Raw genomic sequence first — 20,777 nt, forward strand, 5'->3', positions numbered from 1 at the left:
GCTCAATTACACTACGCTAGCTTTCGAAAATGAAAAACCATGAATATTCAGAAAGGTCGCCAGCCGGCGCCGGAATGTTGAACTTTTGCTGTTTAAAAAAAAAACCGCCGCTGTTGAAAAAGCTGATGCGGTGCTAGTGCTCGTTTCTCATGCTAAGTGTATCCATAACCCATGACCCGCGTAAGGTTGAAAAAGCAGACCGGTATAAACCCCTTGTAACACTCCCAACTAGTATCCTTTTTATACGCATTAATGTTGAATAGACGAAAAAAAAAATTATGCAAAGAAAATAAAAGAAAAATAAAAAAAGATGAAAAGGTATATCCTTAAGCATCCAACGAAATCATATCACTCCCAAATGCCCGGCATTTAAACGGGAAGAGGGAAAGAGCTGGCCCACTGGGCCACCTCCTTGCGGAGCTCGAGAATCTCGGGGATGGTCTCGGAGGCAACCTTGGCCTTGAAGTCCTTGAGCTTGTTGGCCTCCTTGGGGAGTGAGTCCTGAGTGGCTCTGGCGATCTTGACAGCCTTGTCGACGTATTCGGCAATACGCTTGAACTCGGCCTCACCCATGCCACGGGTGGACATGGCGGGGGCACCGATACGGATACCACCAGGGGAGAGGGCAGACTTGTCACCAGGGATGGCGTTCTTGTTGCAGGCAATGTTGATCTGCTCGAGAACGGCCTCGATACGAGCACCGTCCAGCTTCTTGGCGCGGAGGTCGACGAGAACCATGTGGCTGTCGGTTCCACCGGAAACGAGCTTGTAGTCCATCTCCTTGAAGGCGTTCTCAAGAGCCTTGGCGTTCTTGATAACGAGCTCTTGGTACTGCTTGAACTCAGGGCTGGCGGCCTGCTTGAGAGCGACAGCAAGAGCAGTGATGGTGTGGTTGTGGGGACCTCCCTGGTGACCGGGGAAGACAGAGAAGTTGATGGGACCCTCGAGATCGTACATGATCTCCTTTCCGGTCTTGTCAGTGCTGCGCACACCCTTGCGGAAGAAGATCATGGCACCACGGGGGCCACGGAGAGACTTGTGAGTGGTGGTGGTCACAACGTCAGCGTACTCGAAGGGCGAGGGGATGACACCAGCGGCAATCAATCCAGAGATGTGAGCCATGTCGACAATGAGGTAAGCGCCGACCTTGTCAGCGATCTTGCGCATACGCTCGTAGTCAATCAGACGGCAGTAGGCGGAGGTACCAGCAACCAGACACTTGGGGCGGTACAGCTCAGCGTTGGCCTCAAGGGCATCGTAGTCGATGATGCCAGTCTCAAGGTTGACACGGTAGGGGAAGGTCTCGAAGTAGGTAGAGACAGCGGAGATCCTGAAACTCAGCATTAGCAATCTGGCTCAGACTCAAAACAAGCACCACAACTTACTTCTTGGAGGGGATCTGGTATCCGTGACTCAAGTGACCACCGTGAGGAAGGTCAAGACCCATCAGACGGTCGTGGGGGCGCATGAGGGCCTGGTAGACCTGCAAGTTGGCGGGGCTACCACTCAAGCACTGAACGTTGACACCCCACTTCTCGGAGTCCAAGTTGAAGGCCTTCAGAGCACGGGCCTGGCAGGTAAGCTCGATGGCATCGATGTGCTGGTTACCACCGTAGTAACGAGCTCCGGGGTAACCCTCAGAGTACTTGTTGGACATGGGCGAACCAAGAGCATCGAAAACAGCGCGCGAGGTGAAGTTCTCAGAGGCAATCAGGACAACGGATTCACGCTGACGCTGGATCTCTTTTTCCTAGAGAGAGAATACAAGTTAGCATGGACAGAATACTCCAGAGTCTTGAAAACAACAATGTCCACGTACCATGACCTGCGCAATCTCGGGGTCAGAGTTGACCAGAGAGTTCTCCATTTGCTACATCGACTGAGTCAGTGATGAAAATTTACACCATTGTACTGAGAAGATGGAATACTCACCTCCCGGTGGGAGGACGACAGAGCGTAGGCGGCCATTGTGATGTAGTTTATCTTCCGGTAAGAAGGGAAGAAGGATAAGAATGAAGGATGGAAAGGATGGGAGAATAGAAAGAAGAAGAGAAAAAAGAGAAAGGAGGAAAGGTTGGGGATGAGGAGGAAGAAGAAGTGGTGGTGGTGGGGCAGGCGGGATGCTTGCCTCAGGCAATGACACCTCGATTTAGCTTTTTTTTTTATTGCCCCCCACCAACTAGAGGACGACATCGGAGGTCAGCTTACCGCGAGTGAAAAAAAAAAAAAAAAAAAAAAAAAAAAGAGAAAGAATAAAAAATTTACTAGGGATTGCCATTCTTGAAGCGCTTAAGGGTGACACAGCATGGCTCTGGTGATATGTATTTCTGGTCTGGCCGGCCATACAAAAGGGCATGCCAATTGCTTTTTCTGCAGCTATTATCATCATCTGATTCCAAGCCAGATATTACTCGTTATGCATTCCTCGAGGGGTCGGGGACCGTGGTAGCTTCTAAGCGACAAACCCCGCGACTCGACTCAATTGTAGCTATCTCAACAGTGTTTCAATTCATTGATTATTATTGTAGAATCTCCAATCTGCTGCAACGCCAATCCATACTATGACAGTCATCTCGAGTATGTTTCCTGTCCATGCCCACCGGACGGGATGCACCAAGTAAACCCTTGGCAAGAATTGATCTTGTAGCAGCATTATTAAACCCATATCTTTCTCTTGACGGCTGGCTGCAAAAGCCTCAAATATCAAGCATGCCTGCTCCTGGCTAACTTTGCGAAGATGTGGTGATATGCAACCTATGATAATCGGCCTTGCTTGACTCTGGCAATGTGTTCCCAGCCAATTGCTCTTGCCCTTCATGATCCTATAAGGAACATTATACCTTGGTGCACTGGAGACGCGGGGTAAGTGATATGCATCTTTCCCCCAGTGTCCCTCAGAGACAGAAGTGCGCAGACTAGTTCAAATTTCACAAGCTGTAGGCTACCAAACCTCAGTCATGACAGCGGTCGGAAATGAGAAAATCAATCACCCTGTTTATTCCATATCTTTCTCAAGGTTGATCCATTATTGTCCTTTTAGAGCCCTCCGCACCGGCCCTCTTCCCAAAGTCGGAAATAACAGACTGCAGTCTTGCGATACGGTCTTCAAGCTCTTCAATCTCCGTTTCTTGCTCAGCAACGGAACGTTCCACATCTGGCAAGTTTGATACCACATTGTGTGCCTTTTGTATCCGAATTTTTATCGAGCTGGCTTCTGTGGGAAGGTCTTTGATATCCAGCGGCGGAGGAGCGTTCGAGCCCAAGGCAGCGATTTCGGCCGTCACGGAAGTAGGGCCCGGTGCTGAAGATGAAGGAACAGCATGTGAAGATCCATTGTTCCCATTGCCGCCAGATGATTGTTGTTGTTGTTGAGACTGAGACTGAGTTGGAGCAGATGATGATGGCCCAGGGCCAGTCACTCCTGTCGTATCTCCACCCGCTCTTGCGCTGCCCGAAGAGTCCTCGGTATTCGTCTGGGGAGAGAGTAGACGAATAAGAAGACCGTGCAACGGCGGGATGATGTCAAATGTTTGCGGTGGAGGAAATGGTACTGCTTGTGGTGCCGTTGTCGTCGTTGTCTCTTTCAAGGGGGTCTCGGGCGCAGAGGTTGGTTTCGGCAGTGGAGTAACCGCCGTGGGAGATCTGGAAGCCATGATCTGCGGGAATTCAGGAATCCAAATGCTGCAAGTGATGCTGCCCCAGATAACTTGATTTGTATGCCCCTTCTGCCCGCTGGCTGGGTAATTGTTTAGGGAAGAGTCGGAACGCGCTCAGAACGGACGAGAACGAACGGGGGCCAGCCGTGACGTCGGAAGTCGGAGACAGGCAGAACGTCAAAAGACCAAAAGCGTCACCGGAGCAGCCCCTCCCCCTCACTATTATTTTCACCGGCCAGCGATTTGCTTCTTCCGCCATATTATTTCTTCTTGGTTCTTTTGACCACCATTTTGCTTTCTTTCAATTACCTTCTTGTGAGTGGCTTTCCCCTCCCCCCTATAATTCCTGCTTTTTAAGATTGATCTTTATGTTCAACGATTGACTGTATACCACAGGTATTTTTTCTTTCTGTTCACAATGGCCAAGGTCGACCAGAAAGTCGTTCTGAGTAAGCTTTTGATCATGATAAGATTCAAGTCAAGGGACAAAGCTAATCATTATCTGCTTAGTTGTCATCGATGGCTGGGGTGTTTCAGGCCCTGAGCCGGAGAAGAAAGGCGATGCCATCCATGCTGCGGAGACCCCCTACATGAGCGGTTTTGCCGACTCCAATTCGAAGACTGCTCAGGGTTACACCGAGCTGGAAGCCTCGTCGCTGGCAGTCGGTCTTCCCGAGGGTCTTATGGGCAACAGTGAGGTTGGCCATCTCAACATTGGTGCTGGTCGTGTGGTCTGGCAGGACAGCGTTCGCATCGACCAAACCCTTAAGAAGGGTGAGCTGAACAAGGTGGACAGCATTGTCAAGTCTTTCACTCGTGCTAAGGAAGGCAATGGCCGTCTGCACCTGTTGGGTCTGGTCTCTGATGGTGGTGTTCACTCCAACATCACTCATCTGGTTGGTCTGCTCAAGGTCGCCAAGGAGATGGAAATCCCTAAGGTCTTCATCCACTTCTTCGGTGATGGACGGGATACCGACCCCAAGAGCTCTGCCAAGTTCATGCAGGATCTCCTTGACAGCACCAAGGAGATTGGCATTGGTGAGATCGCAACCGTCGTTGGACGCTACTGGGCTATGGACCGTGACAAGCGCTGGGACCGAGTCGAGATCGCCATGAACGGTGTTGTCTCTGGTGTTGTCAATGGCGAGGGCGAAGAAAGCGACGACCCAGTCAAGACCATCAAGGAGCGCTATGAGAAGAAGGAGACCGATGAGTTCCTGAAGCCCATCGTTGTCGGTGGCAAGGAAAGACGTGTGCAAGGTACGATATTCCCCCAAGTCTTGGCCTGTTAGATCTTGTCTAACTTACCATCTTCAGACGATGACACTCTCTTCTTCTTCAACTACCGCTCCGACCGTGTTCGTGAGATCACTCAGCTGTTGGGTGACTACGACCGCTCTCCTAAGCCCGACTTCCCTTACCCCAAGAACATCGACATCACCACCATGACCCAGTACAAGACCGACTACACCTTCCCTGTTGCTTTCCCTCCCCAGAAGATGGGCAACGTCCTGGCCGAATGGCTCGGTAAGAAGGAACTCGAGCAGTGCCACGTCGCTGAGACCGAGAAGTACGCCCACGTCACCTTCTTCTTCAACGGTGGTGTTGAGAAACAGTTCCCCGGTGAGGTGCGAGACATGATTGCTTCGCCCAAGGTTGCCACCTACGACCTCGACCCTAAGATGAGCGCTGCTGGCGTTGGCGAGAAGACCTCTGAGCGCATTGGTGAGAAGAAGTTTGACTTCATCATGAACAACTTCGCTCCCCCCGACATGGTTGGCCACACTGGTGTCTACGAGGCTGCTATCCAGGGTGTTGCTGCCACTGACAAGGCTATTGGTGCCATCTACGAAGCCTGCAAGGCCAACGGCTACGCTCTGTTCATCACTGCTGACCATGGGTAAGTTTGCAAATCTTATACTTTTCCTACCATATTTAGCTGACCATTTTCCTTGCAGAAACGCCGAGGAGATGCTCAACGAAAAGGGCACCCCCAAGACCTCCCACACCACCAACAAGGTTCCCTTCGTCATGGCCAACGCCCCCGAGGGCTGGAGCCTCAAGAAGGAGGGCGGTGTTTTGGGAGACGTCGCTCCCACTGTTCTCGCTGCCATGGGCATTGAGCAGCCCGAGGAGATGACTGGAACAAGTCTTCTGGTCAAGGCATAAATGTCTAGTATATAATTTTCTCTTTTTGTTCTTCCATGTTTTAGATATGGTGGCTAGTTATGAATAAATGAACGGTTATGATGAAGCATGGATTGCAGGACTTTCGTGTCATAAATAGAGGTTCAATGCATGCCATTAACAAGTAGTAAATGTATATTTATATTTCAATCGCTGCAACAGTGTCTCTTTAAATAAAACGCACAGTTTAGAGTAATATCATGATTATCTTTCAGTTAGTCCACCAGACATCATGAATATCATACTGCTATAGCACGAACGACAGCCAGACGGTCTAGTAATTACCGTTGACATACCAATAACTCAAGGGTATATAAAAAAACTCCACAGAGTGCTTTTACCCTAAGACTTGCGTCCAACTCCTGAATGAATCAGTTCAGGAAAGTCCTATGGGGACACTCCTAGATCTATAGTCTTCCCTTATAGTTCTCCCCATGGTTCAATGACGTTTAAGAAATTTGTGATTGTATGGACAGCTCAGCTGCTCCTGTATAGAAACATCATAAGTTCATCAACTGTTTTCTCTCCGTGTGTACCCCGGCGCTATGAAAAAAGGATTGGAGTTAGGATTCAGTGTTTAAGCAGAAGCGGATGCGGCAGCCGCTTGTTGCTGGATCTGGCTTTGGAATTGGACAATCTGGATGATAGTTCTTAGCATACGCCTTTGGATTGGGTTGCGGTGATTTCTTCTTGTTGTTTCTTACCTCTGTGCGTTTCTTGTCGCTCTTTTCTTGTGCCTCTTCGATTTGCTTCTCAATTCGCTTGCTGCGAAGATCATCAGTTTAAGCTCATTTCAATATTGCGCTTCATGAGGGTGACAAAATAAGGGAAAGCATACATCTCCTTCTCAATGAACTCAAGACGACCGTTGACGGCCATGACGGCCTCCTTCTTATCTTGCTTCAACAGGACTGGTCCGATGAGCTTGTAGATATTTGAATCATCGTCCAAGGAGTCGAATTCAATCTGGACACCCTTGTTTTCCTGTTCCTGCGACTCGAGCTTCTGGCGAGCCTCAACAAAACCATCGAGTTCTGGAGAGAATCAGAGACACTGGTTAGTGCGATGATGCCATAACGATTGAGGGGCGCAAGCTGCATACCGGTCTGCAGCTTCTGGTATTCCTCCGAGAGAGCCTGCATCTGTTTCTGTGCTTCCGCCATGGCGTCTGTCTAGCTGGACAATGTATGCCACAAGCTGCGTTGAAACTGAGGTTGTAGGTTGGTTGGAAAAAAGGTGATGGGCCATCGGCGTTGGCGGGGACACAAATGCTGATAATCTGCGAGCGGCGGCAGAACCACGGTAAACAGAGCCAACTTGGCCGCCCGCTTTCCATTCTTCCTCTGTCTATCATACTCCAAAGAACCCAGAAAAGACTTCCTCGGCGTTCTCCCCGCTAATTCTCTGCATCGACTCATTCTATCTTACAATTCTTACTTTAGGCTGCACTTGTCCGTCGCATCATAGCCCAGACAGCGGCAAAGCGGGCACCTGTCGAAACCCTCCCCCGCCTTGTATCATCGCTCCTCGTTCTCCTCCTTGGCCGACCTCTACTACCGCCCCCTTGAATAACGAGCGAGAATAAACCGAATATATCCATCATGAGCAATACCGATTTCTTGGGACGGGCGATTGACACCGTCAAGAAGGCCATCGAGAACGACAATGAGGGAGAGTACGAGAAAGCTTATCAAGGCTACTACTCCGCACTGGAGTTGTTCATGCTCGCCTTGAAATGGGAGAAGAACCCCAAGTCCAAGGAAATGATCCGCGCAAAGGCGGGCGAATATATGGACCGTGCAGAAAAGCTCAAGAACCACCTGGCCCAGTCTGATCGAAAAAAACCGAGTGCTGTAGGCGCGAATGGCGGGAAGGTGGCGCAAGGAAGTGGGAAAGGCGGGTATGTGTTGATTCTTACGTATTATTGTATCTTGCAGTATCGCATGCTGACTGGCGCCTTGCGGTTTATAGAAAAGAGGATGATGACAATGAAGACGCCGATTCCAAGAAACTACGATCAGCCCTTGCTGGAGCAATCCTATCGGACAAACCCAACGTGAAATGGGAGGACGTTGCTGGTCTCGAGAGCGCAAAAGAATCTCTCAAGGAAGCCGTGATCCTTCCTATAAAATTCCCACACCTATTCACTGGCAAGCGGCAACCATGGAAGGGCATTTTGCTCTACGGCCCTCCAGGTACCGGAAAGTCGTATCTTGCCAAGGCCGTTGCGACAGAGGCGAACAGCACATTCTTTAGTGTCAGTAGCAGTGACCTAGTATCGAAATGGATGGGTGAGAGTGAAAGGTACCATTTGACTCCCCAAGATATATTGCCTATGTAACTAACGCTCTCGCAGACTCGTAAAACAGCTCTTCAACATGGCCCGAGAAAACAAGCCTGCAATTATTTTCATCGATGAAGTTGATGCCCTTTGTGGACCCCGTGGCGAAGGTGAATCGGAAGCATCTCGCCGCATCAAAACCGAACTGCTGGTACAGATGGACGGTGTAGGCAAGGACTCGAAGGGTGTTTTGATTCTGGGTGCAACCAACATTCCTTGGCAACTCGATGCAGCCATTCGACGCCGATTCCAACGGAGAGTCCATATTAGTCTTCCCGACATCAACGCACGGATGAGGATGTTCATGCTGGCCGTGGGCCAAACACCGTGCGAGATGGCGCAAGGTGATTTCCGGACTTTGGCAGAGATGAGTGAGGGCTACTCTGGAAGTGATATTAGCATTGCCGTGCAAGATGCACTCATGCAACCAATCCGCAAGATTCAAACGGCAACACACTACAAGAAGGTACGTCATCCCCAAACTAAATGTTGACACCCGCGAAATTGACTAACGTTTATGTAGGTTATCTTTGAAGGCGCAGAGAAACTCACCCCGTGCTCACCAGGTGACGCAGGCGCAACAGAGATGAGCTGGGTCAACGTTGAAGCAGATCAACTTCTTGAACCACCTCTTGTTCTCAAAGACTTCATCAAGGCCGTTCACAATTCCAGACCGACAGTCAGCCAGGAAGACCTCAAGAGAAACTCGGAGTGGACCCAGGAATTCGGCAGCGAAGGAGCTTGATGGATTCTTCTTCATTCTCTATAATTGGCACTTATCTTGTGACCTGCATAATTGCCTGCGTTGTTGGTGTTTGGAATTTCTTTTCTTGACTTCTTCTCTGTTGGATCGAAATGAACGAAGGGAATGTGCCATGCTCTCTATACCTAACTCTCATCTTGTGTTGTTTTTTCTTTTATTCTCCCCCATCTGACCCCATTCCCCCTTCCCATTCTTCACATTTATCCCTAAGAGTCCGGTGTTCAGAAGCGTTATGTTTGTTTGGCAAGGCGAGGCGTTGCAGTTGTCATTTATTATCCTTTTGTCTTCGCATCAAACCAACCCAGCCTAGTTCAAGTCTACTTTCTCGTGAGACTTGTTGAAATACTCCGCGAGGCGCATCTTTGTATCTAGGCATTTTGGAAAATAGGCCGGGCTAGACTTGGAAGCATTTTATGATTGATTTCAAGGCAAAAAGAAAACTGGACGACAGAATACCCCAGCAGAAACGATTCAATATTCATACAGAAAAAAGACCAGCGATTCTAGTATTTACTCTTCCGTACTGAGTGACTATCGACATCTCTCATTTGGCTATCCTAATCATCAAAGCAAAAACAACCTATCCCTGTCATAAAAAATGTATGCACAAATTTCCAAGATTCTCCGCAAACAAACAGCAAAAGCCACAAAATAATGATATAAAAACCCCGGGTTGATAGCATGATTCATCCGACTCAAAACGCCTTTCAGGAACGAAAACCAAAGATAGGTTGATATACAAAGCACACAGGGGAATCACTTCAATAAGGTCTGACAGAAAAGAACAATAGGCTTATAAGAGGAAAAATAGCAGGGGGGTGGGGGAGAAAAGAAATATAAAATGGAAAAAAGACAAAACGAAGGATAACAGTCAAATCACCCCAAAAACATCACCTGGACTCCATGACTTTCTTGCTCGAGCTTTCCCTCCTCCTCTGCACCTCGTTCTTCACACGTTTGAGGTTCTCACCCAATTTCTTGGTCTTCTTCCATTCTCGGCCCATTCTTTGCATCCGGACAGTTGCCATGACCATGGACACTGCAGATCTCAGCTTCTGTCGCGGAGTCCGCACTTGGCTACGATCACGAGATTTAACGCCCATCTCAGAGATCATTCTCAAGTCGGCTTCGTTACTGTATAGTCAAAGAAAGTCAGTAAATTATACTTGCATGTATAAAGGAAAAGAAAGAAAGGGGTTTCACGAACCAAGCCACGCGAACCCGTTCTCCAAGTTCCATTAGGCCTTTGCTCCAGGCAAGATCACGGCGGAACTTCTCCTCTCGCTTCAAACGTGCTCGAAGCCAGATGATTTCTTTGCCTAAGCCCAGAATCTCCTTGTCATGCCGGCCCTTGTCGTCCTTTCTGCTCGTAATCTTCTCCACCATCTGGTTGTAGCGATCTTGAAGAGCTTCCACTTCTTGGGCCGCTGACTCGGCCTTCCTCACACAAAACGCACGCTCCTCGCGAATCCTGCGCACCTGGGCTTTGAGTTCATTCAACCTAGCATCTCGCTCAGATAGTTTGAGTGCCATAGACTCTGCCTCCAAAGTAGATGATTTAAGCAACTCGTGGAGATCCTTTTGATCTTCCTCCCTCATTGCAGCCCGCTCAAGGTCACGGTTCTTCGTTTTCAATTCTTTGAGTGATTTGTGTGCGTCTGACAGTTGCTTTCGCAAGCTGCGCAGCTCTGCGTGAATTTTATCTGACGGCGACGATTGGGGCGAGTTGGTCTCGAATTTCTTCATCAAAGTATCGTGCAGCTCTCTCTCAAGGTCGGCAATGCGTGATTTGTGGCTACGAACAGATGACTTGTGTTCGGCCTCGCGCTGGAGCAAGGTCCTCTCTCTCTTCCGGACCTCGTCCAAGTTGTGGCGAAGAAGTGAGATGTCTGCATTCGCGGTAGAATGTTCGTTGTCTGCCAGTGGCTGTTGCTCGCGAAGCGCCTCCAATTCTTGCACACGCCTTTCGAGACGCTGCACCTTACTCTTTGCTAATGAGAGTTCTCGGCCCTTTCCATTCGAGGATGATTGCAGTTTGTCCTGAAGCTGGTCGATTTCGGCTGACAAACGATTTTCTTCTGCAGTTGCTCGCTCTATCTCTGAGCTGAGCTGCGTTTCGAGAGCTTCCTTGGCTTCCAAAAGCGAAGATTTGTCATCTCTGAGTCGCTTGAGCTCATTTTCCAGGCGTAAAGTAGATTTGCGGAGCTCAACTTTCTCTTGGTCGAAACGGGTTGTATCGTCGAATTGATTCTGGGCCTGATCAAGTTGGATTTGAAGCTCGTCACGTTCTGTCTCGATCTCAGTTGCAGAGGTCCGGAGATCATGCAATTCAACATGGGCATTGGCAAGTTGATCACGAAGCTTCTGCTTGTCGGCTATCAACCTCTGCAGCTGATTATCTTGATCGGACGTTCCTTTCTGCGATCGACCCTTGGCATACTCTTGTTCCTCTTCTAGGCTGGCTTGCAAAACAACGATTTCGTCCTCCAGAGCCTGCACCTTCTCCCTCAGTGCCGCCTCTTCGCGTCTGGTGACACGGAGTTCCTCCTTAACAGAGAGAAGTTCACTCCGCTGCTCGTCGATTATTTCCCTCTTTGATGTCAGGTCATCGTTCAATTCTTTGACTTGGCGGCCGAGGACGGCCTCCGAGTTAAAGTGTCGTGCTTTCTCACTGTCGATGACTTCCTGTAGCTTGAACTCTTTTCCTGAAAGTGTATGTTCCACTTGTTCAAGCTTCTCGATTGTACGTTTAAAGCCAGCAGCCTGGTCTTCTGCTCTCTCTTTCTGCATCTGGAGGCTTCGCTTAGCACTTTCCCACCTGTCTTCCTCGAGTGCAAATTGGCCCTCTTTATCCTCGATTTCGTGATGAAGAGACTCGATTTCTTCTTGAAGTCGCTCAAGTTCGTTCTGGTATTGTGTCCTGGTATCGTGTCCGACATCGAGAGCCCGCTGCTTCTCATCCTCTACACTCTGCTGAAGCTCTCTGATTCTGAATTGTGCCGTGGCCAAGTCGCGCTGCAGACTTCCAGATTCGTCAGTCAGAGCGTGATGCCGAGTCTGCAAAAGGTCTTTTTCTTCTGCCTTGCGTTGAATCTCATCAAGAGCTTCTTGTAACTGCGCGGACACCCGGTCATGTTCTTTCTGAGCTTGGTCGCGTTCACGCCTAGCTAGGTCGAGATCATTTTGCAACCGTCTCTCACCATCACCCATGTCCGATTGAGCCTTCCGGTATTGCTCCTCAAGATAAGCTTCGTTTCGTGCCTTTGTTTCAAGCTCTTCCTTCAAAGCATCATTCTCACGTTGTAGCTCTTGAACACTTTCGTCCAGTTTGCTCGCTCTTTCCTCCAGTTGACGCGTGAGGCCCTTCGTACTAAAAGATCTGTTCGACATTTCTTCATGTAGCTCCCTGAGGTTTTCTTCGGCTTGCTCTTTCTCCTGCACTGCCTGGTTTCCAATGCTTCTTGCCTCTCTGGCCTCAGATTTGGCCTGGTCCAGACTCTCATGTAACTCTTCCATCTGTTCTCTTGCGCGTTGAAGCTCCGCCTCGAGTTCGGATACCGCGTCGTTCTCTTTACCTTCCCTGTCCTTTATTTCTTCGATTTCCTCGTCGCGTTCCTCGATGGTGCGATCCTTTTCTCTCAGCGATGCTTCAAGGTCTTCAATTTCATCTCGTAGTTTTTCAACCTCCTGCGACTGTCGATCTTGTACATCCCGAAGCTCCTCGCGAAGGTCATTCACTTGGTTCTCCTTTGTTTGTATTTCTTCCCGCATCAATTCCATTTCGCGCAGTACCGTTTCGTCTGTATTCCTTCTTCGTGACTTCTCTCTAAGGTCTTGGAATTGTAATCGATAGGATTCAAGGTCGCGTTCTGCCTGTTGGAGGCTCTTTTTGTATCGGGAAATGTCTCGTTGCATCGTCAATTTCAAAACTTTCAGTTCGGTGTTTTCTTTGAGCGCTGCTTGGTTGTATGCTGGGCCGGCCTTTTCTATTTGCTCCTGTAGGTAGTGGATCTTTAACTTTAAGCCAAAGTTGTCTTTGTCCAGCTTGTCAATCATCTGTTCAAGTCAGCAAACATCTTCCATGCATTTTTATCTGGCTGCCTAAGTCAAATAAGCAGATGGGCTCAGATCCTTACATTTTCTTGCTCTTTCAAGGTCATGTTTTGTCCATCGCCTCCATCTCTCCCTGGCAGCAGTGGCAGCGGCGTGCCCTGTGGACTGCTACTCGCAACATTCGGAAGCGGGGTGGGTTGATCGTCTGTCGCGTCTTCTTCATCAATCCCAGTCATTTCCATAGGAGGCAATCCAGGAGTGTTGAGGTTGCTTCGATAGCTCGCTCTCAGGTAGGCCGGGGTTTTCGGGGCCCCACTTCCTCGCGCAGTAGACAAGTTTTTCAAATAGTTATTCTTTGTTGCGCTTTTCATTAACGGTGTAAACTCTCCCTTTGCAGGCGCTGCTGCTGGAAGGTGTCGTCGGTCGTCCAACGCGCTTCTTGTCGACTTGGGACCGGATCCGGCACGCGGCGTGCTGAGCTTGAAACCACCGGAACTGCGCCTTCGCCCATTACTGAGCGCTTTGAGTATATCTTCATCCTTCGATGGTGTCTGAAACGAGTTTTCGACGGAGTCAAGTGCTGACAGGTTGTTCCTTCCCACGCTGCGAAAGCCGTTGGTGAGGTAAGTCGCGTTTCCGTCGACTTCGGTGCGCGGAGTGTCGATGTACGGGAACGCCATTGTCGACGCGGAATAAACGAAAATATTACTGGAATTGATCTAGCGAAAATAAGATATCTTCAATGCACGTCCATCTCTGTTCTCACAATGTAATAAAAAGAGGAGAGTCGAGAACCAGGCGGATACAACAACCACGCAGAGAGCCAGCCATCCGCATATGGACGTGTTTTGGGCGGTGACAAAAAGCAGGCGTCGGGCTCGCTGGGCCATGTTGATATCTAACCGCAAACAGCCTAGCGCAACGGCGGGCCGGGAGATTCGCCGCGTCTCGTTCGGTATGAAGTCATGACTGTAATTTATTTCTTTTAATCGGACTTGGTTCTGATAAAGGGATAAACGCATTGAACTGCACAGCTTCAAACATGAATCCTATGTCAGAAGAAGATCTCGAGTGGTTCAAGTCCACATTCCGTCCCATCCCGAAACCCGAGCTTCCTGACGATAGTATCGAGTATTCGATATATTATATTCCCTCTGACCCCGCCCCCGCTATCGTGGATGAAGCCGCAGAAACACGGTCGCGATTAGCAGAGGTACAGCGGTCCGCAGCAGAATTGACAAAGGAGCATCTGAGGGATTATATCTGGCAACGGGAGGGATTTCGACTCGAAATAACCAAAGAAGATGGTGCGCAAACACCGATTCTATTCCATCGGTGTGAGAATGCGGTGTTGACTTGCTTGTCACTCTAGGAATCACTTCGTTGCGCGGGCGAACGAATTTTGGCGACTCGATTGAGGATGAATGGGTTGTTGTTTATCTCCTGCGAGAATTGACAAAGAAGCACAAGGATATTTGGGCCCAAGTTGTGGATGGCGATGGACAATTTCTTCTTGTTGAAGCAGCTGGCGCTCTGCCCGAATGGCTAGAACCTGAAGTAGCTGATAACAGAGTGCGTTGGCATTACTCTAATATCTGCACCAGCGCGCTTGCTAATATAACTGTGATACTACAATTAGGTCTGGATAAACCAAGGAGAACTTGTCATCATCAAGCCGAAGAACCAAACGAAGCGAAAAGTGACGGAAACCATTTCCCTTCCAGAATCAAGAAGTATCATAACAAAAGAGCCCAAGCAGCTTATGCGCTCTACGATGATCCAAGAGGAGGCATTTTACCGGTTGCGCAATTATCCCAAACAAATCAGCGAGAATCTTCACTCGGCGCTGGTGACAATTCCACGCAAGATAGCCTTTTTATTGCATCAAAAGCCCGGTTATATTTCACCGGCTGTGGAAGCATTCTATCTAAGAGATCCGATTGCGCTACGACCCCTTCGATCTAAAGACACCAAGGATTTCACCTTCAAACCCGAGGATCTCGTTACTGTGAGCGTTCGATTTACTAGGGTCGGTTACGCGCAGCTAAAGAGTCAAGACTTTCCAGTGCCGAAGTCATGGGAAGGATTGTTGCCCTCAAAAGAAAATAAAAAGGCATACGACCGTGCTGATACGGGGATGAAGCTCTCTTGTGGATTTGAAATGCTTATTTCCGATCCACAAAACCAAGATAAGCCTTCTGTTAGAGAAATAAAACTTGTGCTAGAGGACCTGGACACAGAAGACGAAAAACTCCCTACAGATGAGGAAATCAAGGGCTGGGGCCAACGCGAAGATGATGAGAAATGGCTAGACATAAGCTTCGAAGATCTAGACAGGGAACTAAAGGGCAAGGGTAAGGACAAAGAACAAGGACCTAAGGCCGAAGGTGCGTTTGGAGATGCAAATGCCCAGGAAAATCTCCAGCGTATCGTGGCCCGTTTTGAAGAATTCCTGAACGACAACTCAACCGGCTTCGAAGGAGCTGGCTTTATTGATGACTTTGGCTCCGACTCCGGTGACGGGGAAGACGATGAAATGAGCAGTGATGGAGAGGATAAGGAAGCCTCTTTCGATGAAGAAGAGTTTTCCAGGATGATGAAGGAAATGATGGGCATGCCTTCAATGCCCGGTCTTCCAGATAACTCTCGGACATCGTCGTCTCGCAACAGAGTGGAGGAGCTGGACAATGCGTCGGATGAAGATGATACAGAGCAAATTCAGCAGCTCTCAAAACAAATGGAAGCTGAACTGAGAGGCACAGGAGTCCTAAATTTGAATCGACCGAAACCATCTTCAGGAAAGGAAGTGACGGCCGGGGAAAAATCAAATGACGCTCAGGGCGCTGAAAATGCGGACGAGCAAGATGCTGAAGACGAGGATGCTAATATAAACCTTGCCAAAAATCTACTGGAAAGCCTTCAGGGGCAGGCAGGTACTGCAGGTCCAGCATCAAACCTGCTTTCTATGCTGAACCTGCCTATACCCAAGGATGACCGCAGTAAATAAAACAATGGACGATAGTTTCGGGGTAATGCCTTTCGCAAAAGGGGATGAGACTCTGGTCGATTATGACATGGCATACTACCAGCATAAAGACATAACTCTCACAACGATTAACAATGGTCTGGGCTTTTGCTGGAGTACCAGCTATATTGAAAGCACACTGTCACCATAGTGTATCAGCTTTCGGGAGATACTCTTGCAGGTGCACGAAGTCCCTGCTGTTTTATAAATAAGAGGGGAGAGAATTTGGACCCCGTGTCCTTAAATCGAGGTTCACGGGTACTACATAAGAGTCAAATCCGATAAGACAAAGACTAGATCATTCCTTTCATATTAAAGGAAGATACTGGGTTATGGTCCTTGAGTATACCGCAGCCGCTGTATATATATCCTAAGCCTAGTAGGTAAACAGTGACGGCCTTGGTCCTACGAGGACATTTTAAGGGGCAAAACCAGTCGACCATACGATCAAGAATGAAACATCTGCACTTGCTAATAGAATATCTCATTGGATCTCCCAAAGTTGAATGATGACGATTGCAATGTCAATGGCAAAATGTCATGGGTGGACCGATAAGCCTTCTTATCACGTGTGGCTATCTTATCGTGTTCCGGATCGCCTCCGCTTTTCCCCCTCTTTCTGCCTCTTTCCTCCAGCAACCGTTTCATCCCCCCTCAGACGGAAGTTCAGACAGTTTACTGCGTGCTGTCGATTCCGTTAGATTCTCCCTCAGACAAAGCTATCTCATACCTGCTCAGAATTTGCTTTCAAGTGGTGGCTCTCGTGCCCTTCAAGAGATCGCAACCTTCCGTGAATAAGGCTGCAGAGGTATATAAGTAGCAGTCATTGGCCATATCAACAGACAATCGCTGCGGGGTTGTCCAAGAATACAGCACCAGACTGGACATATCTCAGATACAGCATCATTTCGCCTGGTTGAGCAAAGCTATTCGAGTCTTTACTTCTTGCCCCGAGTCTTTCCGAGAAGATGGCAAGCCCGGCCCATTGCTACTATTGCTTCGAGTCTCTTTCTGCCTCCTTTGAAGGGTATGATCCTATAAAACTCAACGTTTTGGAGGATCTCTGGGAGCAGCATGAGCAGGTTAAGAAACTTGCTACCCTTCAGGACAAGAATGAGTCGGTTTCTCTGAGGGAGAACGACAATCTAAGCCAGCCAATCACGGAGGAAAATGACACCCAAAACAATGACGACGGTGCTGCGGGCCAGAGTGCGACTAAGAGAAATCGACCACCGGCCATCAAGATGCCCAGTATCAACCGTCTTCAAAGCGAACTTTCATCAGACTCTTCCAGTGCATCGACTACGCCGTCAACCAATTCTGTTTCATCTAGTTCCACAGCTATCACGACACCAGGTTCGCAATCTGATATGGCGGGTTCAAGGCGCCAGAAAGAAGAATACCGAGAACACCCGTTGTTTGTTACGTGGAATACAGTCTCGAAGCATGGGCACAAATCACTTCGTGGGTGCATTGGTACATTTGAGGCGCAGGAACTTGCTGCAGGTTTGAATTCCTACGCCATCACTTCGTATGTTTTACCCACGAGTGATGGACAGGTTACTCATTCCCCTTTCACCCCTCAAAACACTAACTTGCAAACAGCGCCTTCCATGACACCCGCTTTTCTCCGATTCCCAAATCCCTCTTACCTTCGCTTTCCTGCTCCTTGACCCTTCTAGGGTCTTTTGAACCTTGTACCAATGCAATGGATTGGATTCTCGGAACCCATGGAATTCGTATATCTTTCATACACCGCGGTAGACGCTACGGGGCCACATATCTCCCAGACGTCCCAGTGGAGCAAGGCTGGACCAAAGAGGAAACGGTGGAGAGTCTGATGCGCAAAGCAGGCTGGGACGGGGCGACTGGAGGCGTTGCGAGGAGACTACTTAGAGGAAGTAACAACAGTAGCAGCTCGAGCTCAGGCAAGCCCTGGGACCAAGTCTCGGACTTTCGAGCGGTCAAGTACCAAGGCCTCAAGGCTAGTGCTGATTACGCCGAATGGCAGGAATGGCGGAAATGGGTTCTGTCTCTGGAAGACGGAGAGGAAATGCTGTTTAACTCGGCTAGATGATTTAAAGATGACAGACAGCTTGTCAGAGACAGCTATACTTTGGTCTGGAGGGATAGAGGCCCCAGTCTCGACGGGATCTAGATATGACATGATGAGAGGCAAAGGCGTTTATGGAAATTTGAATTTATTCTCTACCAATATCAAGAATCTACTACCCCCCCCCACTAGTCACTACCGTCATTCCAAGGTATAAAGATGAAAGCCAGCCTCCAAACTAATGATGTTAACAATAAGTGGAATGTACAATCAGTATATTATTCTTTTTGCCAATGCACAGAAAAAAAGAAAAAGCGACACTGGCGTATCTAAAGCCCGAAACCCAAAAGAGTCATGATAGCATCATCATTCCAAGAAAGAAAAACAAGGCCAACCAACAAAGAAAAAGGAGATGCTTGTGGAATCCCATCATTTCTTGACGGATTTACTCCATAGCCCAGCCACCATTTCTTTCACTCTTCGTTCCTGAGCTCGGATCTGCTCCTCAGTCTGCCCACGAGCGTTGCTACGGCTGTCAATATCCATGTGTCCATCGTATCCGTGGTTTTTCTCCTCGATGACATCGTTTCCATTGACACGTTCCGGCTTCGGGTCGACACTCATCACACCATCCATCATTAGCCCGCCACCCTCGCGGAGTTTGTTGATTGCCCGGACAGTATCGATAGCTTTGTGTAGTGTTCGTCGGGCATTGAAGTTCTTCTTGACGGTCGGGAGTAGGTCTTGACCGTTTTCAGTGACAGGGTCGTATGGCGGGTTAACCCAGACATGCTGAAGTGCCTCGTGGGCTGTCATTCGCTTCGAGGGTTCGATAGTCAAGCAACGATTGATGAAATCCCGAGCTGATTGTGAGACACCACGCCAGTACTCAAGAGGTGTAAAGGAATAGTCAGCTGCAAGGATGGCCTGCATCTCTTCCAGGTTGGAGTCGCGATCAAAGGGTGTGTAACCGCATAGCAAAAAGTAAGTGATGACGCCGATGGCCCAGATATCTCTGAAGAGGGGTTAGCGGAGGGTCTATTTCTATAGTTTTTTTAGTTTAGGATGGACATACACTGGTTTTCCATGGCCACTTTTCTTGAAAATCTCAGGTGCCATATATCCCGGCGTACCACATGTCGTTGTGAGAACGTGAAATTGTTCCTCATCCATAATTCTCGACAAGCCAAAGTCCGCAATCAACAAATCCGCATTGTCCTCTGGGGTACGGAACAACAGGTTCTCGGGTTTTAGATCGCGGTGTACGATTCCGTGATCATGGAGATAGGCGACCGCAGATAGAACGGCACGAATGAGGTCCGCAGCATCGGACTCGTAGTAGCTACCTTTACGGCAAATGCGATCAAACAGCTCTCCACCAAGAGCGAGATCAGTAACCAAGTAAACTGGAAACCGGAAGGAATCCAATCGTCAGCGCCTGCATACCCAACACCAACATGTGAACACATACGGTTATTCATAGTCTCAAAGTAATCGACCAAAGTCAGGATGTTTTGGTGTCCCATCGACACTCTCTTGAGCACCGCAATCTCATTTCGAACCTATACAGCTCCCCGAAAAGCCTTATCATCAGCCTTCCACCGCTAACCAAGGATAGTAGACAGTCCGGTCTCATAATTACCATGTGTTCACGCCCTGCCATCAATCGTTTATTGATGACCTTTGCGGCATAGTACCGGCCTGTATCGATGTGCACACATTCCTTGACGACAGAGTAGGAGCCAGCTCCCAGTGTCTTTCCTGTCTTGTAACGGCAAGGTTGAACCTTGGGTCGCTGGTTCGTCGGAGTTTGCGAAGCCATTTGCGGGGAATGACAAGCGACGTGTATACTCAAGGGAGAGTTATAGAGCGTTCAAAGAAGACGAGGGAATGCAAGCTGTGATGACGGTGATACGTGCGGGATCGGAAGAGAAAAAGAGGAAAGAAAGAGAGAGAATATCTGATAGGGATCTGCAAGTATGACCATTCAGTCAGAAAGAGTAATAGCAATAGTGTGTTGATCACGGGTGAACTAACCGATGATGTTTCCCCGGGATGTATTATGATTTGCCCTCGAAGAGACTGTACCTTCACGATCGGACGAAGCTGGAGTCTAGATGAAAAGGCAATGTGAATTTTGCTTTCCTCTGATGCCTCTTATCGCAATCGGTGGGATCCCTCGCGCTGTGGATTGCGGGGCTGTGGGAGAGGGAGGTGGATTAGCGCCGAGTCCCCAAGCCGTTGCACTGCAGGTGGTCTTGTGCAGATCTCGACGAGGTTGAGGCACGTATTCGAGTGAATAATTGAAGCCAGGTGGTCTTGAGAGGATAGGGCACTGGGTATCTGGACGTGAGGTTGATTGCTGGACGTCGAGTCTGGCGAGTGTCTGTCGTTCCAGACTCGCTGACCCCGTCGTCCCTCGGTTTTCGCGGTGCCCGGTGAGTGGATCGGTGATCGACTACGATGGAGGACCCCTTGCTTAATATTGGTGTCGTTTTCTATAGTGGACGTGAGAGCAGCATTATGATCGTGACTATGCAGAATTGAATGAATTATGCTATTGTGGTATTCAACAAGTTTCCCAACCGCCTTAAGAACGCCTGGTTTCAGTGTTTGCCTTTTCCCTTATACACGCCGCAAAGACACCATGATATAGCCTTTGCCAACTCCCAAATATCACCAAATAACAACAACAGGAA

At 48.9% G+C, this 20,777-nt stretch overlaps 9 protein-coding genes across 9 annotated transcripts; 4 read left to right on the forward strand and 5 right to left on the reverse strand.

Annotated features, from left to right (window-relative positions):
• Positions 1-132: 132 nt before the first annotated feature.
• Positions 133-2,120, reverse strand: ASPWEDRAFT_36788 (glycine hydroxymethyltransferase SHM2). Its single transcript, XM_040834544.1, has 4 exons — positions 1,933-2,120; positions 1,820-1,870; positions 1,386-1,750; positions 133-1,330 (listed from the first exon to the last, which is right to left on the reverse strand). The coding sequence occupies exons 1-4, from the start codon at positions 1,966-1,968 to the stop codon at positions 370-372; spliced, it is 1,413 nt and encodes a 470-aa protein (XP_040692743.1). The 5' UTR covers positions 1,969-2,120; the 3' UTR covers positions 133-369.
• Positions 2,121-3,011: 891 nt separating this feature from the next.
• On the reverse strand, positions 3,012-3,653 carry ASPWEDRAFT_168932 (RNA polymerase II mediator complex middle subunit MED9; the record flags this gene model as incomplete). The annotated part of the gene is made up of 1 exon (XM_040830371.1): positions 3,012-3,653. One exon carries the CDS (start codon positions 3,651-3,653, stop codon positions 3,012-3,014), a length of 642 nt encoding a protein of 213 aa, XP_040692744.1.
• Positions 3,654-3,873: 220 nt separating this feature from the next.
• On the forward strand, positions 3,874-6,055 carry ASPWEDRAFT_354300 (2,3-bisphosphoglycerate-independent phosphoglycerate mutase). The gene is made up of 5 exons (XM_040834226.1): positions 3,874-3,971; positions 4,053-4,105; positions 4,167-4,916; positions 4,974-5,556; positions 5,615-6,055. Exons 2-5 carry the CDS (start codon positions 4,075-4,077, stop codon positions 5,823-5,825), a joined length of 1,575 nt encoding a protein of 524 aa, XP_040692745.1. The 5' UTR covers positions 3,874-3,971; positions 4,053-4,074; the 3' UTR covers positions 5,826-6,055.
• A 489-nt stretch (positions 6,056-6,544) lies between these two features.
• Positions 6,545-6,994, reverse strand: ASPWEDRAFT_95711 (tubulin-binding prefolding complex subunit YKE2; the record flags this gene model as incomplete). Its single annotated transcript, XM_040839608.1, has 3 exons — positions 6,545-6,608; positions 6,682-6,877; positions 6,946-6,994. Coding segments are annotated over 3 exons (309 nt in total), but the record flags the coding sequence as incomplete, so codon positions are not given.
• Positions 6,995-7,444: 450 nt separating this feature from the next.
• ASPWEDRAFT_105142 (AAA family ATPase VPS4) lies at positions 7,445-8,929 on the forward strand (the record flags this gene model as incomplete). Its single annotated transcript, XM_040827700.1, has 4 exons — positions 7,445-7,749; positions 7,815-8,147; positions 8,200-8,650; positions 8,708-8,929. 4 exons carry the CDS (start codon positions 7,445-7,447, stop codon positions 8,927-8,929), a joined length of 1,311 nt encoding a protein of 436 aa, XP_040692747.1.
• A 643-nt stretch (positions 8,930-9,572) lies between these two features.
• ASPWEDRAFT_149861 (putative spindle-pole body protein (Pcp1)) lies at positions 9,573-13,835 on the reverse strand. The gene is made up of 3 exons (XM_040829579.1): positions 13,084-13,835; positions 10,155-13,003; positions 9,573-10,081 (listed from the first exon to the last, which is right to left on the reverse strand). Exons 1-3 carry the CDS (start codon positions 13,678-13,680, stop codon positions 9,838-9,840), a joined length of 3,690 nt encoding a protein of 1,229 aa, XP_040692748.1. The 5' UTR covers positions 13,681-13,835; the 3' UTR covers positions 9,573-9,837.
• Positions 13,836-14,042: 207 nt separating this feature from the next.
• ASPWEDRAFT_106340 (putative regulatory factor Sgt1) lies at positions 14,043-16,007 on the forward strand (the record flags this gene model as incomplete). The annotated part of the gene is made up of 3 exons (XM_040827798.1): positions 14,043-14,307; positions 14,373-14,572; positions 14,640-16,007. 3 exons carry the CDS (start codon positions 14,043-14,045, stop codon positions 16,005-16,007), a joined length of 1,833 nt encoding a protein of 610 aa, XP_040692749.1.
• A 986-nt stretch (positions 16,008-16,993) lies between these two features.
• ASPWEDRAFT_49142 (AMMECR1 domain-containing protein) lies at positions 16,994-18,102 on the forward strand (the record flags this gene model as incomplete). Its single annotated transcript, XM_040837219.1, has 2 exons — positions 16,994-17,556; positions 17,631-18,102. 2 exons carry the CDS (start codon positions 16,994-16,996, stop codon positions 18,100-18,102), a joined length of 1,035 nt encoding a protein of 344 aa, XP_040692750.1.
• On the reverse strand, positions 18,023-20,014 carry ASPWEDRAFT_354355 (serine/threonine-protein kinase). Its single transcript, XM_040834228.1, has 5 exons — positions 19,721-20,014; positions 19,550-19,640; positions 19,154-19,484; positions 18,478-19,093; positions 18,023-18,316 (listed from the first exon to the last, which is right to left on the reverse strand). The coding sequence occupies exons 1-4, from the start codon at positions 19,898-19,900 to the stop codon at positions 18,508-18,510; spliced, it is 1,188 nt and encodes a 395-aa protein (XP_040692751.1). The 5' UTR covers positions 19,901-20,014; the 3' UTR covers positions 18,023-18,316; positions 18,478-18,507.
• Positions 20,015-20,777: the final 763 nt, after the last annotated feature.

Source organism: Aspergillus wentii (assembly GCF_001890725.1).
Source record: "Aspergillus wentii DTO 134E9 unplaced genomic scaffold ASPWEscaffold_2, whole genome shotgun sequence".
Classification (NCBI taxonomy): domain Eukaryota; kingdom Fungi; phylum Ascomycota; class Eurotiomycetes; order Eurotiales; family Aspergillaceae; genus Aspergillus; species Aspergillus wentii.